This window comes from Porites lutea, chromosome 6 (genome assembly GCF_958299795.1).
Source record: "Porites lutea chromosome 6, jaPorLute2.1, whole genome shotgun sequence".
Taxonomy (NCBI): Eukaryota; Metazoa; Cnidaria; class Anthozoa; order Scleractinia; family Poritidae; genus Porites; species Porites lutea.
Window position 1 is genome coordinate 390,587 of NC_133206.1, and position 16,914 is coordinate 407,500.

The 16,914-nt window shown below is 39.2% G+C and overlaps 2 protein-coding genes across 2 annotated transcripts in view; one reads left to right on the forward strand and one right to left on the reverse strand.

Moving 5' to 3' along the window:
• The first annotated feature begins 2,924 nt into the window (after nt 1–2,924).
• Nucleotides 2,925–6,683, forward strand: LOC140941682 (FAD-linked sulfhydryl oxidase ALR-like). Its single transcript, XM_073390697.1, has 3 exons — nt 2,925–3,061; nt 4,829–5,067; nt 5,353–6,683. The coding sequence occupies exons 1-3, from the start codon at nt 2,951–2,953 to the stop codon at nt 5,513–5,515; spliced, it is 513 nt and encodes a 170-aa protein (XP_073246798.1). The 5' UTR covers nt 2,925–2,950; the 3' UTR covers nt 5,516–6,683.
• Nucleotides 6,684–11,996: 5,313 nt separating this feature from the next.
• The window catches only part of LOC140940178 (serine/threonine-protein phosphatase PP1-gamma catalytic subunit B-like), a 53,596-nt gene continuing 48,678 nt past the window's right edge, over nt 11,997–16,914 (reverse strand). The window contains exons 8-11 of the mRNA XM_073389087.1: nt 16,137–16,250; nt 15,875–15,913; nt 12,693–12,797; nt 11,997–12,315 (exon numbers count right to left, since the gene is read on the reverse strand). Coding sequence (XP_073245188.1) covers nt 12,223–12,315; nt 12,693–12,797; nt 15,875–15,913; nt 16,137–16,250 — 351 coding nt within the window. The 3' untranslated portion in view covers nt 11,997–12,222. The remainder of the gene's footprint in view (nt 12,316–12,692; nt 12,798–15,874; nt 15,914–16,136; nt 16,251–16,914) is intronic.

A 16,914-nucleotide genomic window follows, 5' to 3' on the forward strand; every position in this document is an offset into this window, starting at 1 on the left:
AAAACAAGTGCAGTAAGTTTAATTATGTCGTCTTTTTATTCTGATAGAAATCTTCTTTTTATACATGTTTTCACAGCTATTCTCTAAAACTTAACAACCATGTCAATCTCATCTGAATCTACTAAATACCCCATTTTAACATTATTCATTGCCAGTATTTGAAAACTAAGGAAGTACATCTTTCATGATGACGAGGATACAGCCGAGTCTGAGAACGTGGGAGGTTACTTAACACTCGTTTAGCTTCGTTTCGTAAGTAATCGTTTAAGTTTTTCATGATAGTTGTTACGACTGACTTAAGTAAAGAAGGATTTAGATCGGGTTTAACAATGTAGTGGTTGATAAAAATTTCAGTCTTGGTGTGTCTGTTTTCAGTATGATTATAATTCGTCACCACTCTATAATTAGCTTGGAAAAACTTTTAGTAAGATCTAGTAAAATAGTTATTCAGTTGCAAGCTGTGTTTTCTTAGTTTTTAACATTTCACGTGTTTTTAAAACCACTTAGCCGATTTTATGTTCAAACTTTAATTTCGGATTCGTGACGAACTTTCTTTCTTTCTGGTTTTTTCTACTAACAGTTGTTTTGAAATTGAAAAGTTACCATTTCAACAAAAGGTTGTATATACGGATAATTGTATCCTTGGCCATTTTGGGATTCTTTTCTGCCTGTTTAGGAAGAAGACATATTCTTGTTCAGTTGGTTAACGTTGTTTTTGGAATATTAACGTTTTCGGTTTTTTTTCCTTAACTTTTTGTTAGTAGTAATTTCGCACGGTAATTGTAAGGAAGAGTGCTCAATAGAAGGACTAGAGCGTAGTATAATCTAGTTTGTTTCGTGTCATCGTGAGATCCGACTTGGCATTTTTATTACTTGACTTAGTTTCGTACCGCACGGCATGTACGGCACTCCTCAGATAAAGTTGCCAACAAAAAGTTCGTCACAACATATACGCTAAGACTACAAACGCGCGCGCAGAATTTAAATCAAAAAACTATTGCGTGCCAACGGAAGGTGTAAAGCTGCCAAGAAGTTGCTTAGAAGCAATTTACGTGGCAGAGAGGCAAATTGGGCACCGGAATTCGTGTTGAGTCCTTTCCGCGCGCTTTCCGGTCGCCAACTGACGCTGTTGCTAAATCAGCCTAATATCATCTATGACATTTTCCGTTAGATTTTTAGAATAATGGTCATTTTAGTTGTGATGCGCGCGCGTTGCCTTGGCAATTCAGCAATTTTAAAAGTGCTGTACGTTAACGGCTAATTAGTCACCCTGAAGAAGATCACTGATCGTGAATGTGATCGAAATATTGGTGGACTGAAAGGAAACTGTTTTCTGTCTTCATCTGTGATTAAGATATATTTATGTATATATACATATATATATGTAGCTTTTCTACTCAGTATCCTATTTTTGAGCTTTTCTACTCAATTTTGTTTCATATGGACTTTAATACAATACTGTTTCGTAGGCCAACGAAGCGTTGACCCACTCATCAGTTAAATTCCAAATACACTGAAGTATCGTTAGAGTTTATTTATATACGTCAGTAACATGATCTAAGCCGATTCGAACGTGAAACAGTATATGTGTGTAAACTTATGATTGGTCCTTAAGGATGCGATTGAATTCTAGGAGGAACTTCCGCTTGTGCCTACAAGTTGAAATAAGTTCGTTGAGCTTGTTAACGCGATTGATTTGGCCTTATCGTGACGTGCATGAGGACACAATAGAAACAATAATGTTCCTTAATTGTTAAAGTATCACACCAAGGTCTCTTCCAGCTTTAACGGGTTCCAGTTCCTAATTCCCCACAATAGAGAGGCGAAAATCATTTACCTTGTCAGTCATTTGTATGCTGCCAAATAGGACAGAGCTGATTACTGAAACACCAATTCCGAATCATCAACAAGTCCTGGTTCATCCTGGTAATCGCTTCTTCTTTATCCTGCTGTTGAAAGGACATCAGAAGTTTGGTGTCATCAACATAACATTGTGGGAACAGTTTTTGGGAATCGAAGGGAGATCATGACATAGATGCTAAAGAGTAATGGACCCAGGATGCTCACCTGTGAGACGCCAGAAGTGGACTGAGGTAGTTTGTTCGACAAGGTTGTGTTTATTCACACTGCTTGTTATCGTGAAGTCAAGTCGCTCCGGCTCCGGCTCCGGCTCAAACTTTTGACAGAATTGGGAGCAGTGAAATCGGTCTGTTGTTGTTTGGGATTCATGATCCCCAGTTTTGAGTATCACGGGTGTGACTTCAGCTCTTTTCCAAGTAATCATAACTACAACAAAATTTTCGGATCTGATTGGTTATCAATTGCCCTGATTTCAGCCTAATAGGACAGTTTAATAGGATAGTACGCGACATGCCCAAGTAATTGGACAGTACGCGCCATCACGTGCGCACTTAAGTGGCTTTTTTTTTTCATTGCCTGCCAAAAAAATCTTAGAATTTCTTGTGTTTTGATTTTTAAAAAGAGCCTTATATATCACAAAGTTTGTTAAAGTTATGATTAATTGGTAACAGAACTCAGTCGTGTCGTCCAATTCGGTCTATAATCATACTCGTGTTTAAACAAATCGGACGACCGCGTATCACCCGAATGATTTCAGACCGAATTGGACTCCACTCAGTCCAGTTACCATTTATGATAGATGTTAACGGAGATAAGATGGGCAGGTAAGCAATCTTTGATCACACGAATTGGAATTTTATCAATCCCGGGGCCTTTACCTCTCGCCATTGACATCATGACTTTTTGTATCTGTTTGTACCCTACTGCGTTCATAGTGAAACGCACTGACAATCCTTCCCATCGTTCCCCGTGCGCTTTTTTCTTCTTCCCAGCCTCACTTTCACACAAAGAGGCCTCTGCGGAGGAGAGAGGCCTGAGACCAAATGGCTTGCGGTTCAGCTTACATGACATCGTTATTAAATTATCAACTATGGCGGACCGAAGCGAGAACATGTCTCAATTTCACGGTAAAAAGCCGTGTCGTGCATGCACTGATTTCAAATCCTGGATGAGACAGGGAAACAAAACGAAAAGTAATCCGGTGAGTCTTCACTTTACAATCGGTTTTTAAAAATAGACCCTTAAACAACTCTGTCTTGTGTTCATGTTGCATCATATTTTTCAGTTTAATTTCTGTCAAGTCATGTGGTGCGCGCAAGTAGAGCGAATGGCCTTATAGATTGTCAATCATTTTGTTTTCCTAAAACCTCGCTAATACAACCAAATGTTCGTAGCCAAACGGTGGGTTTCACCGTATCTTCTTACGCCAAAAAAAAAAAAAAGAAAAAAAGAAAAACTCACGGATGTTCTGGAGAATGGGTAATAACTTTTATGACAGTGAAGGTTGCGATTGATCGTGGTACAATTGACCAGATCATTGCTAGGTCTTTATTGTCCTGGCCTTTAAGTTACTCAGAGTAATTATAAAAGACATTTTGACCAAGCACAGTTTTACGTGTAAATGTTTCCACCATTATTTAGCTATTAATTTAGCTCCATTTTGTTCTTTGATCGCATTAAAAATGAAGATGAACATGGATCTAAAGTTTGGTTAGTTTCTATGTCTTGAACATAATTGTAAGTCATGGGGATTGATTTTTTCAGTACTAAAATGAAGGTGCCAAGAACAAAGACCTATCTACAAAGATTCCAACTTTAATAACTAGAAAAAGGGAGGTTTTTGGAGTGGCATAGACGCGCCAAGGAGCACCAAAGACACGAGTCTCTAGGGGGGGTCCAGGGGCATGCTTGTCCAGCAAAAATTTTATGATATATGCCTCTAAGATGCCATTTCCCACATTTTGAGATCACAGTCAATGGAAATGCCACCCCAATATTATATTACAGACAAATGGCAAAGAATGGTGCTAAAAAGACTGGTTAAACAAAGAAAACATTATCTTCCTTTGGCTAGGAAGAGTTTCAAAAACTGAGAGAATATTAAGTGAAAATGGGAGGCCGGAAATATTCACTGAAACCAGGAGGTTTCTGGCCAAAAAGGGAGGGCTGGAATTTCTGTTTCTATGGCCCTTTGGACTAAAATAAATAAACGCCAAGTGGACAATTTACTGAAGATCCGGAGAACTAAATGAAGACCCTGTGGTCCAAATGAAGACCTTGTGGTTAACCTGGGATCAGGTGTACAGGTTACCTTGTGGTCTAAATGAAGGACCCGTGTGCGTCTATTACAGGACACAGTTGATAATGAAGAGTCCGCATTAGCAAGGTTGGCTTTCTTTTTGTTGATTTGTCAAGAAATAAGTGTCTGTTGTCTGCATTAATGGGTGTCCCTATTTAAGTGGGTTGAATTAGCTTTCCCAGCGACAAAGAAAACTGTCTGTAATAACAAGGTGTTCGTTTTAAGTGTGTGTTCTTAAAGCAGGGTTTACTACGTCCTACTTTGCAAAAGGTGAGTTGTATTGGCTTTGTTGGGAATATGTTCTTTTATAAATGCAATGAATTGTGTTGAAATGTGGTTTATAATATGGCTTGATCAGCTTTAAATGGCGTTTGGCAGCAGAAAATCCAGGGGAAAGGCTTTTAAATTAATGAAAAAAATAATCTCAACCGAATCAATATCCACACTTTGTGTAGAAGTTAAGAATAGTCACAGCAAATGCAATGTCAGGGGTTTGATTCTTGGAAAAGCTAGTTTTAATTTAATTTCCTTCTTTCATACATTTTCTTATCCTTATTGGCTTCTTTCTCTTTCTTTCATCTTCTGGTCATTGTTTACATATTTCTAGTATGTATGTGAGGCAGTGCTTTTTATATTAAAAGGGAAAACTCTTTACTGATTTCTCTGCAGAGTAATGATAGTAGTACATCATCACAAACCCAGGATAGTACATCACAGGCAGACTCTGTAGTAGAATGCCCTGTGGACATTTTGGAGCTTGGAAGATCAACATGGAACTTTCTTCACACAATGGCTGCATATTATCCTGACAATCCTACACAACAACAGCAATCTGACATGGCCAGTTTTATCAAACTCTTTTCAAAATTTTTTCCTTGTGAAGATTGTGCCACTCATTTACGACAAAGGTGAATATGTTTTATGAACTGTATTGATATGTGGTACTTCAACAGCAAATAAACACTTGCACTGGCTGTGTAGAATTTGTAATTAATTTAAATTTTCAGCAAGTGCTTTTATGTCTTAAAATTAGTCAAATATTCAAACTAAGGTGGTCTGATGTTATTACAATGAAAAAATAAAAAAACAGCTGCATCAAGAATTGAATAAATTAATACCTTCGCAAAATGCAGTTCAAACAGCAAAGTAAGCTTTTGAGAGAAAGATGCTGTATCATATCTTTTTTGCTTCAGGTTACAAACACACCCTCCTGATGCTAGCAGCAGACATAACTTGAGTCAGTGGATGTGTCATATGCACAATGATGTGAACAAAAGACTTGGAAAACCACAGTTTGATTGTTCAAAAGTTGATGAACGATGGCTGGATGGTTGGAATGATGGATCATGTGGTTAATAATTGTATTTAGAAAAATTATAATTGTGGTCAGTACACTACACATAAGACATTTATGAGAACCGAGGAAGTGAACTTGGGTAACCAAGAAATAGCCACAGTTTATGGTGCCAAATAATCCCACATTACATCAGAAACTGACGTGGTGATAGTATTTATTACTAACAAACAAGAGCTGGTTCCTGGACCTTATGACTGACCTGACCTGTGCAGAACAGGTTTGAAAAAACATTCTTAATTGAAATAAGAAACTAACCTTTTCACTTATAGTGAATCTTATTAATATTTAATACAATAAACAAAGAATTACAGATACATGTCAGAGAACGAAAGAGTATGCTGGGGAGAATTACACAAAGACACACTGACAGAGAAGAAAGAGAAATACTAACACTTCATTTCACTTTCCCCATTCTCAATGGAAGAATAGTTAGTGCCTTAATCAGTTTTCTCTCCAGCCTCATACTTCTTTCCATAGAATAGCAGTTCTCAAAGCAAACGCCACCTCTTAAACAAGGTTGTTTACTGTGAGTGCTCAAAAGACATGTGAATGGAATGAAAAGCCAAACCATTTTGCAACATTTTAGTTTTTGGTTTCATTTAGCGTTAGTTATATAGGAGAAAAAAAAACATCCCATTGCTTTCTTTTTTGCCATTACTTTCAGTTGCGTATGATTACTTTTTTCTCTGTGTCTTTGTTTTTATTATTAAACTCCTTAGATATATATATATACAAAGGTACTAAAAATGAAAAGGATACAAGTTAATGGATACTCGGAGTTTCACCCACTAAGTGATCATCAGACTAAAAATTCTGAAAACAGATTTTCGTTTTTAAGTTGGAAAATTGAGTTTCTACGTGGCTCGAAAGGTCCACACCGCGTATATGTTTCTTGCAAGCCTCAAAGCATTCAAGAATCATATACGCAGAGTGGACCTAAGAGCCATGTAGATAATAATAGTAACTGCTGTGACGTGTGTAAATTTTGAATCCTGTACATTTGTATGTAGTTTTAGGTTTTAGGTAAGATCATTAATTTAAAAATCATGTAATAGATTAGTGTGCCAATACGTAGGAAAGTGGCTCCAATTAACTAACTGTTAAGCTAAATACATTGACACTAAAAATATTATTATTATACTACTACATGAGAATTTCTGTAATTTGATTGGCCTAGAGCAGTGGTATATCTTCTGAATTTGAAATACCTACATGTGAAAATTACAAACCTTTTGCGGGTAGTAGTATAAACAAATAATAGCATGATTTGTACATGATATTTGGCGTAAATACCACTCGTGATATTTCAAAATTGTCTAATTTACGTATACGTATTTACGTATATTTTGAAATATCACTCGTGGTATTTATGCCAAATATCATTACAAATCATGCTGTTACCTATACTTGTTATTATTATTACTATTACTATTATTATTATTATGGACAGTTGGAGCAGCGCGTTCTGTGATTGGTTGCAAAGAACTTGTTCTTGTGACGACACTTGGTTACCAGCTCAGATCGTTTATTTAGGAGAGTATCGCGGGCATTCAAGATACAGAGTTTCTCAGAAAGGCAAAAATTTGCATAGCCTGTGTACAGACGTCCCCCCCCCCCTCCGATTTTTTTCTGAGGGAGGGGGACGTCTGTACGCAGGCTAAAATTTGCAGAGTGACGGTTTTCCCTTGTAGGTGTTTGCCCTCTCGATGATAAGCCACTTGATGTCGTATGTCGTGTCGTTGTCCTTTAGTTCCCAGATGTATTTTGAAAGTACTGTGTCATGTGAGTGGTTTTGGTTCCTAAAAGAGAGTTTATGGTTGTTGAATCTTGTTTTGAAGTCATTCTCCGTCATGCCGATGTAGTTACTTGTAGTTCCGGATGCTGTCCCTGTGGCTTCGTAGATGACGTTATTTTTGAGACATTTTCCATCAAGAGAGCAAAGATCCTTGTTTCTGCAATTACATGTCTTTCTGTTGTTGGTCGTTTTGGCAGTCATTTAACCCATTCGCCCCTGAACCGCCCGTAACCGCCCGTGCGGATCCAGGTCCTTTCTACCCTCTGTGACGTCATCAGTTTTAATGGTCAAGGACAACTTTCTTCGCTAACTTGTGCAGAGTGAAGAGATCTTTCAAACCATACCAGAATGAGCAAAATTCAGTCAAGGACACCGGAGAAAGAAGCAAAAAACCACGTGACATGGACCTGAAAATCTTCATGAAAATCTTGTTCCATTGCCCACCTACCTTTCCTTTCACCTAATCCTAAGATCCTAAAAGCTTTCCCAAAAAATATTCCTACCAAAATGAAGCCTACTAAATGCCCAGCAAGAGAAGAAAAAAATGAGGCAAGAAAAGCGAAAAAAGAAGGGAGGAGAGAAAGCGAAAAGTAAAAGTCAAGACCAGGGCGGATAAATGTTGGGCGGTGAAACGAGCGCTCCGCTCTTCATTTAATGTGTGATGCGGAGTAGGACTGGCACGAGCGCTCTTTCCGCGCTTCCGGTGCGCTTGAAGGCCGGCGAAATTTTCCTTTTTGCAAACCGGAAATCCTATTTTCTTTCTGTAATTTCAGGCTACAATGTTAAATAGATAAATTCGTTTCATAACAATATCAATAAACAGTTTCATATGTTTGTGTCTGTACGTCTATAAGTCAAATTTGTTGGTCGTATAATGCTAAAATCTTAGTTTAATTTGAAAGTGTTGAATACCTCCTCCTTCCACTAAATATCACCTAATCGTCTTTCGCCGTTTCGTTTGCAAAAGCTTAACACTTCTTAACCTCAATTTTTACATATGTTAAAGAAGGATAAATTTTATATAACATAACAAAAAATTAGATTGATATATATTGATATAGTAGCGTTGTACTTCTGCAAACTTTGCTTCTCGGGTGCAACGCGCCATGGCGATTCGCGCAATGCGTTGCAAATCCGGCACCCGCAGGTAAACAAAATTTATTGAGGTTAGTTGTAAGGTTTTTCGCCGTTTTTCTCTCTAAAACAAAACAAGGTAAACAGTAAAAACTGAGGGGAAACTAATTTTGAAGTTTCGAAGAAACAGAAAGACGTATGAGATGTTTTTTTTTAAATTAAAAAGAAGGATGATGGTGATTGAAATTAGCATAATTTCACCTTGCACGAGCTGCACGCATTTATAAAACACACGTCATCTAGTTATGAAGCACGATCTGCTGTCTTTTAGTTTTGCCATGGATGACATGGATGAGATTTTCCTTCGTGTTTTAGACAATACTTAGTTGTTTTTGTTTTGGAATAACATCGACATTGGCGAGTAGCAGAAGGAAAATAAAATTCAGTGGTAGAGTCATGGAAGTAATAAAGAAACCCTTTGAAAGAGATATTTGTCTACTCCAACTAAACCTCCCGCAAAAAATAGCAACATTTGCCTCTCGGAGACAGTGTACCAGCACAAAGGAACGAGAAAGAAGTGCAAGAAAACAAATCAAGCTGCCATAATTCAGTGACAGCGGCAGTGTCTAATGTACAAACCACATCGCAAGCCCTGACCGAAGTCGAAAACAAACGACATTTCTAAGCAGAGTCCCAGTCCACTGCATCACACCTTTTTGCTCGGACGCGCTCGTTTCACCGCCCAACCTTTATCCGCCCTGGTCAAGACTGCTCGACTGCTCGACTGCTCGAAATTTTGCTTTCTGCGCATGCCCGAACTTCGCAAGCTGATATTTTGTATCTGGATCAGAAGGCCGCGAAGTGTACGACCTGTAAACCGGTTTGTGGTAAGTTTTAGCTCTTTATAGCACGACAGTGACCAGAAAACCACTCGACTAGCTTCAAAACGCTTTTTTCGGCAAATCTCTAGGAGCGAATGGGTTAAGCAAAATACCAAGCTTTTTGAAAAAGAATCCACTTTTCAGCATAAAACAACCAAATCTGTCTATTTCACGTAAAATCAGGTGAAAAAGTTGGTAAAAGGCCATTTTTAGGTTTTTTGATTAATATCTTCCTGTCGTGGTTTTTGATTATGTTGGACATGTTAGTTGTGCAGCTGTAGCTTACTTTAAGGTTGTTTCTTTTGAAGATCTTGTGCAGTTTGTGTGATTTTTGGAAATGTTTCGAAATGTTTATCAATCAAGCGAAGGAAGGACTTTGCAACATTTGTTTGCACATTCTGGCTAAAAGGTGGATTAAATGTTTCGTTATCTGGCTCGATCCTTCTTTTCCGCTCGGGTTTGCCGGTTTTCCTCATACTGGATTGTTTCATCGTAACTGGGATCTAAGGGCATCATTGTCGGGTATAACTGTGACGATTTATAAAATTCCGCGGAGTCGCTACCCTGGGTACCAGAGTTTTTTCTCGCGTGCGACGGGGACCTTCGTTTCGTCGGCCGCAAGCCGACACGTGTTCGGCCAGAGGCCGAAGACACGAACGGCAAAGCCGCGAGAAAAAATTCTGGATGATTTGGTATAAGCGGGGTTGTAATTGGCTCGGCGCTATCAGAGGGTATGGCGCTCTGGCCCAGAGGCTTTTCGCGCGGGTCACTTTTTAAGACTTGACCGCAACCGGAAACCGCGCATGAAAAGCCTCTGGCACCTAGGGTACGGAGTCGCAAGAGAGTGATGATATTCTCGTGCTAATGGAGGCTGGAATTTGCCTAATGATACAGGGTGGATGGTTGGCGGACTTCGCGTTGATGTACAATAGATTGTTCACCGCTGGCTTTCTGAAAGGATAGTATTTTCCGGTTGTGAGGTTGGGTGCGACATCTAGCTAGTTGAAATTTTTCATGTTGCCTTGCACAGTGATGTTTAGGCCGAGGTCTCCAAGAATCTTAGGCAGCGTTCAGACTTGGTGCCCGGGCACGGTGCTCGAGCACGGTACCCGCTGGGCACTAGTGTGAACACACCCTTTTTTCAAGTACCCACGCTAAACTTCGGGCACGGTGCCTTTGCCTGAGTACAAGGCCTCGACCTTGTTCTTGGGCACAAAAGTGGGCACTGGCTCCCTGTGTGCACACAATATTTGTAAGTTCTGGGCAGTCTACTGATTTGTTCTCGCTGCTAAGCTAGCCTGTACACAGACGTTGTGTTTTTTTCTTTTCGTTCTTTTCGAAAACATCGGCACAAATCCCCTGCGGTTTATATTTTATCACGTGCGCTCGACGGACTTTGAAGAGGGTCTGTGAACAGGCTACTGCTAAGCTCATGTTTCAAAATGGCGTCTGACAGGGCGAAAAGGAGTAGCTATGTACTCAAAGTGTGAACACAACGCCATTTTGTGCCAGTGCCCAGGCACTGGTTCCCGAGCACCAAGTGTGGACAGCCCCAAATTACAGAAAACCTTTCGGGCTTTATCAGCTGATCTTGCGTTTATGTTCTTCAAAACGGCAAGTCCGTCATCCCTGTACAGGCCAATGCCGTCATTTGGGAATTCTGATGAGAGTTTGCTCAGGGTAAAAAGCCCAACCAATTCGCAAACCTCCGCTCTATCATAGCAACCCACTGGGACATTGAACATGAGGGAGTGACATCTTTTGATCCAGGTTTCATTCTCATCAAACAAAAGTGTTTTCCTCGAGTGCGTATTGATTTCAACGTCTTCGTCTGAGACGGTTGTAAATTGCATAGCATATGGTAGGAATGAATGCTTCTTTTCTCTGATGTTTGAAAACCAATCGATTACTGACTTTGTATTCCTCCACTGATTAGAATTGGTTTTAGACCGGATGTTATTATTGATCCTGTCCAGTACTTGCTTGCTAAGTAACCCAAGGTTGTTCTTCGCAGGGTTGATCAATCTACATTTTGGGTTGTTTTTAAAGTTTTCTTTGTGGTTCTTGAGGGAGATAAATGCTCGACTCTGTGCCATTTTTTCGACTCTGTCATTTACGCGGAGCTTGGCTGTGATTTGGTTTAGCTCAAGGCTGATGTTATCCTTGGTTTGATCGTCTGCTTTCCATGATTTTCAAATTTCCAACTTAAAACCAAAGTCTGTTTTCAGAATTTTTAGCCTGATGATCGCTTAGTGCGTGAGACTCCGAGTTATAACTCCATTAACTTCTATCCTTTTCATTTGTGTTTCGCTCCGCATATTCATGTTATTGCTTTTCAAATAAATATTCAAAAGAATTGTTTGATTACGGTGTGGGTATTCACAGACGAAAGGAAGACTTTTCGAAAAAAAAAAAAAGATGTAACGCACCTTTTGAGATACATAAAGGAACGTCAAAGATGATTACAACCGTTAAAAAATAAATCTCGGATCAGTTTGGAAAGCTTGTCGTAACTATAATTTCCGTTATTTCTAGCAAGAACAGAGGGAAATCACTTTTGAAGTTGCTACTTTCGGAGGGTCGCTACTTTTGGCATTTGCTAAGACCTGTTAAATTTTATCGTTACTTTTGGAGGTCGTTGCTTTAGGAACTTTACGGTAGAATTTAGAATGGAAGCGGCTGTTGCCGGTTCTTTGTGACCAAATAACAAAATAAACATAACTGCCACCATGAAAGCAACAAACCTGCTTTATTCAAACTATAAAAATGACTTAAATAGTTTAGAATCACCTGGAGTGAACTCTCTGAGAGCTTTCAATAAATTAAACGTTCAAAAAAAATAAATAATATAAAACAGACGTTTTTTACAGAAGTTCTTCAGTTTTTACAACAAGAGATTGTCATGAGCCAACTGTACAGGGCAACCAACTTCTTTCAATGTTCAAAACAAACAATACTATTTCACTTGAATCTGGTTGGAGGAACGACTAAAGAGGCCACTCTTCTTTTGGGTTGGTGTACCTTTAATTGTGACTGTCACGCTTTCAGGCTGCAACAGACAAAGAGAGATCATCTAAATCATGTTTACTCTTTCATCTCTTGCATATGATTAAATGAACACTAGCGAGGAGCACGAGGCAGACAAGTATCTTGTTAATTTGTTTTATTTCTCCGACTGGTTTTGTCACTGATCACACAGACTTCATCAGAGACTATAACAAGATAGAGCTAAGGAACTAACTTTAGAGCTAATCACGTTCCTGTTAGGGCGTGCACAGCAAAAAAGCACCCACAAAATATGACTATAATCCTGCGTTACACAATGTGCAATGTTTAATTTTGGGGGTCACAGATTTAAAATAAATTTGTTCCTCAACTGATTTTTTTTGTAGGAGCGAAACTTTAAGTGGCTTAAAACGTACTTACCTTGAGTATACTCAAAGAACACATCAGGTTTTTACTGACAACTAGGACACCACCAGCATTATCAAACTCGCCACAGTAATTTGGAGCACTAAACAATGTCACCAACTGGAAAACAAAGTATTCAGTAGGAAAAATGAATCAGAGATACTTACAAAAGTCATACCTGTATATATCCTTGAAGGTTAACTTTGTAAATTGTTTAATAAACTATAGAACTGCACCTTTTGTGGTTTACACGCGTTTGTAAATCCAAGTCACATGATTTTGACTTTCATTGCACACTTAAAAAAAAGTTACACTGAAAGCAGATGTCATTTCTGTCTTCTCCCTCTGTGTCAGTGGGTATTAAATTGCTCAGAAACAGTCTATAAAAGTGCAAACTAAAGAAAAATACTGAATTTCAATAAATTCTTCAATGATCAATAAAACTGATAAAAAGTTGGATGAGTTTGATCGTCCGGGTGAACGTAGTCCTGAATAGGACTGTTGTTGTTGACAGTGACTGACTTTTCGACAACCTGTGCGGTAGTCATCTTCAGAGTCAAAGTGAGTTGTATCACGTCAGTAGATGGTATTATACTCTGGTTATTGACCATGACCATTGACCATGCAATTTTGTTACGTAAACTTGCAAACTATGGACTTGATCTGGGTTCCCTACGATTCTTTCCCTCCTACCTAGGTAACAGGAGCCAGAAATGTTATGTTAATGGCGTATTGTCCAGTGCAAGCGAACTAAGATGCGGAGTCCCACAGGGTAGTATTCTCGGTCCTTTGTTCCTCTTAATCTATATAAACGATCTTCCAAACTGCCTTAATACAGCATGCGCTAAAATGTTCGCAGATGATACAACTATTACCATTTCTGGTTCCTCTCTAGCTGACCTTGAACAAGAGACTAACTTAGAACTACTGAAACCTCACTGTTGGCTAAAAGCTTAGTCTTAATGTTGCGAAAACCGAGTTTATGGTTATTGGCTCTCGCCAGAAGCTTCTTGCGGAAAGCCATAACGAAATAAACATCAAACTAGAAGACCAAGTTATCAGCAATGTTGATCGCGCAAAATCATTAGGTCTCATTATCGACAATCGGCTTTCCTGGTCTAATCATGTTAACGAATTGTGTAAGAAGGTAACTTCGGCTATAGGTGCTCTTAGACCGGCGTATCAGGCCCCTTATCTCCTAATCTACTGCGGTACTAGTCTATAACTCCTTAATTCAACCTCACTTTGATTACTGTAGCCTCGTTTGGGATGGCTTAAGTGATCAACTGAGTGACATATTACAAAAGTTACATAACCGTGCAGCTAGAGTAATTTTAAAGGCCAACTATGGGACTACCTCGAGCCTGCTTCTTGATATACTCAAATGGGACAAATTAGTTATAAGGAGAAAGAAGCATAAAGCAATAATGATGTTTAAATCTCTAAATGAACAAGCTCCAGTGTACTTGCAGAACCTATTTCACGAACGAAGCACAGACTATGATTTGCACAATTCCTTTCATAAATTGACGTTGCCCAGGCTGCGTACTAACTACTTGAAACGAAGTTTCAGTTACAGCGGTGCTTTGTTGTGGAACTCTTTACCCGAAAATGTGAGAGAAATTAAATCAGTCAGGAAATTTAAAGAGCAAATCAATCATCTATTTGAGTCGTCGGACTCTCACTCGGCAGTCTTGTAAAACAGTATGTCGATAGTTTTTAGTGTAATTAATTGTAATTAGATTTTTACCTTATTATTACTGAAGATTTTACCGACTTTTAAATAAAGACTCTACTTACCTACCTACCTGATTGGTAAATTACGTCGCGATGTTATTGGTCGTCTGTCAGTTAAGCCGTGATGTTATTGGCTATGAAGACTCGTAATCAGTAACTGGTGCGTTTCGATGCGTCTATTGTCACAGTTAAACAGTCGTCTATTATTAGTCAAATTGTCAGTTCTCCAGTCGTTCGTCAATAAGTCGTTTGTACGGCGCTGGTAACTGTTGGCTACGATTCAGTAGTGTTTGTTCTAAGTTAGTAAACCAGCTTTCTAAAGTAAGACGTTGATAGTAGTCTGTAGAATACGTTATACATGTCGCAGAGTCCCAGTCAATTTGATGTTTCGTCTTTAAATGGTGCTCAGCAATGTGTTTGTTGACGTCACCATTCCTCGTCGCTCGTTTGTGTTCGGTCAGTCGCGTGCTTAGGTTTCTGCCGGTTTCACCAATGTAAGAAGCCTGGCAGTCGCAGCATTTGATCTTGTATACTGCTCCCTGTCTGTCCTCCGGTTTGTCTTTGTCCTTGACATTAGTAAGCAAGGCTACTACTATCTGGACTCTGACGAGACGAGCGCAACTAGTTTGCGACTCACCTGACAGCCTACAAGACGAGACTGATTATCTTAACAACGTTTTTAGTAAGAACAATTACAACACGGACTTTGTTAGACGGAACACTCACAGTAACACTGATTCCTACACTCAGAACAACTCTGGCCCTGTTACGACAGCGACTATACTGTACATCAGAGGCACCTCTGAAACTGTTGCACGTATATTACAACCTTACAATATACGTGTTGCACACAAACCGATAACCACTTTACGGCGACTGCTTACTAATGTCAAGGACTGGTACTGGGACTCTGCGACATCTATAACGTATTCTACAGACGACCAATAACATCGCGACGTAATTGACCAATCAGATCAATAACCAGAGTATAATACCTTCTACTGACGTGATACAACTCACTTTGACTCTGAAGATGACTACCGCACAGGTTGTCGAAACGTCAGTCACTGTCAACAACAACAGTCCTATTCAGGACTACGTTCACCGGGACGATTAAACTTAACCTACTTTTGAAATGACTCCTGGGTTCAAACCTTTCACCAAACTGATAAAATTATGATTTCTAATTGCATGTGAGTGTTAATTCCTAGTGATTAATTGATTAATTCAATATCAATAAAATTTCGATAGTTATCTATTTATCCATTGTTTTTTTGTTATAGGTTTTTATCTGTTGACACATCAGGCTGATTTGGTGACTGTGCATGGACATGTCTTCTGCTTTTATGACTGGTCAAGATAACGTGGGTGGCAGGGCGATCTCAGACGTTTTTGTTCAACACTAAAGTAATAAGAGAGTTCAATTCACAATGCCTTTATAGTCCAAATGATTGACATACCTTTCGTTTTTCAAAAAACCTGTAGCCATCCTCAACAACCTGAGAGAAGAACCAAATAGGTATAAAATACACAAACTCTATATCTGCTATTTTCCTCTGAATGCCAGGTCTGTTTCAGGGGATATATTTAATGTCAGAACCATGACTTGCCACCCTGAGAAAAAAATCCCAAAATGTGAAAAGCAACCGAGAGAAAAGAAAACGAAAGCGAAAGAGCTTCACGTTCTTGGGATATGACTATAAAAATACATGAATTTATCACCTGATGTGCACGTGCAATAAGACTCAGGTCATGTTTCTTTAAAAATGATCGCACTACATCACCACCAAATGTCCAGGAAACTCCACGGTCATTGTCTCCCCAACCAGTTATGTCCTAGAAAAATGAAGAGATAAACCAACACTTTAATAGTGACCTTAAGATACACCGTTTCAGCCTACGTGTACGGGTAAGCGAACATGTTTACCTCGTAGTTTTAAAAATGGCAACCATTATTTCCCAGATGTGTTAATGGCGTAACCATTCTAACTGGTAGCCTACCCGTTTCTCCCGCGGGGTAAGAGGCAATCTACCCGTATTTACAGCTACGTGTACGGCTAATTTACCCGTAACCGTACCCGTACACGGTAACGGTGTATCTTAAGGTCTCTAATGACCCTTACTGGACTGTCTGACATGTGTTTCACTAGTGCCGGTATGTAGACTGAGTTACCCGCTCCGAATCAGCCGCACCTTGCAAACAGAACCTCCTCTTCTCCTCCTCACTCAAGAAAACAAAAGGAGGCTGATCTGTTTGTAGTGACTCGGTCAAGAACGAGGGAGGGCGGGTTAGGTCTTGTTCTAGATTCGATCTCCATAGAATTTTTGCTCTTTCCTTCATTAAAGTATTTTTCTCATCCACGTAATGGAAAACTGTTACGATTACAATACAGAAATGATGTAGATGTAGTTCTAATACGAATTCTAATAGAACTGATCACTTCTGCCTCAGTCTATTTTGCCTGTGTGACAGGCACTGCCTGGAATAAGAAAGGTGAGT

What these genes read in the sequence shown, in the direction of transcription:
- LOC140941682 (XM_073390697.1), top strand. Translation starts at nt 2,951, where the DNA reads ATGGCGGACCGAAGCGAGAACATGTCTCAATTTCACGGTAAAAAGCCG. An exon ending in ACAAAACGAAAAGTAATCCG is followed by an intron (nt 3,062 to 4,828) that starts GTGAGTCTTCAC and finishes ATTTCTCTGCAG; the next exon opens with AGTAATGATAGTAGTACATC. An exon ending in GCCACTCATTTACGACAAAG is followed by an intron (nt 5,068 to 5,352) that starts GTGAATATGTTT and finishes TTTTTGCTTCAG; the next exon opens with GTTACAAACACACCCTCCTG.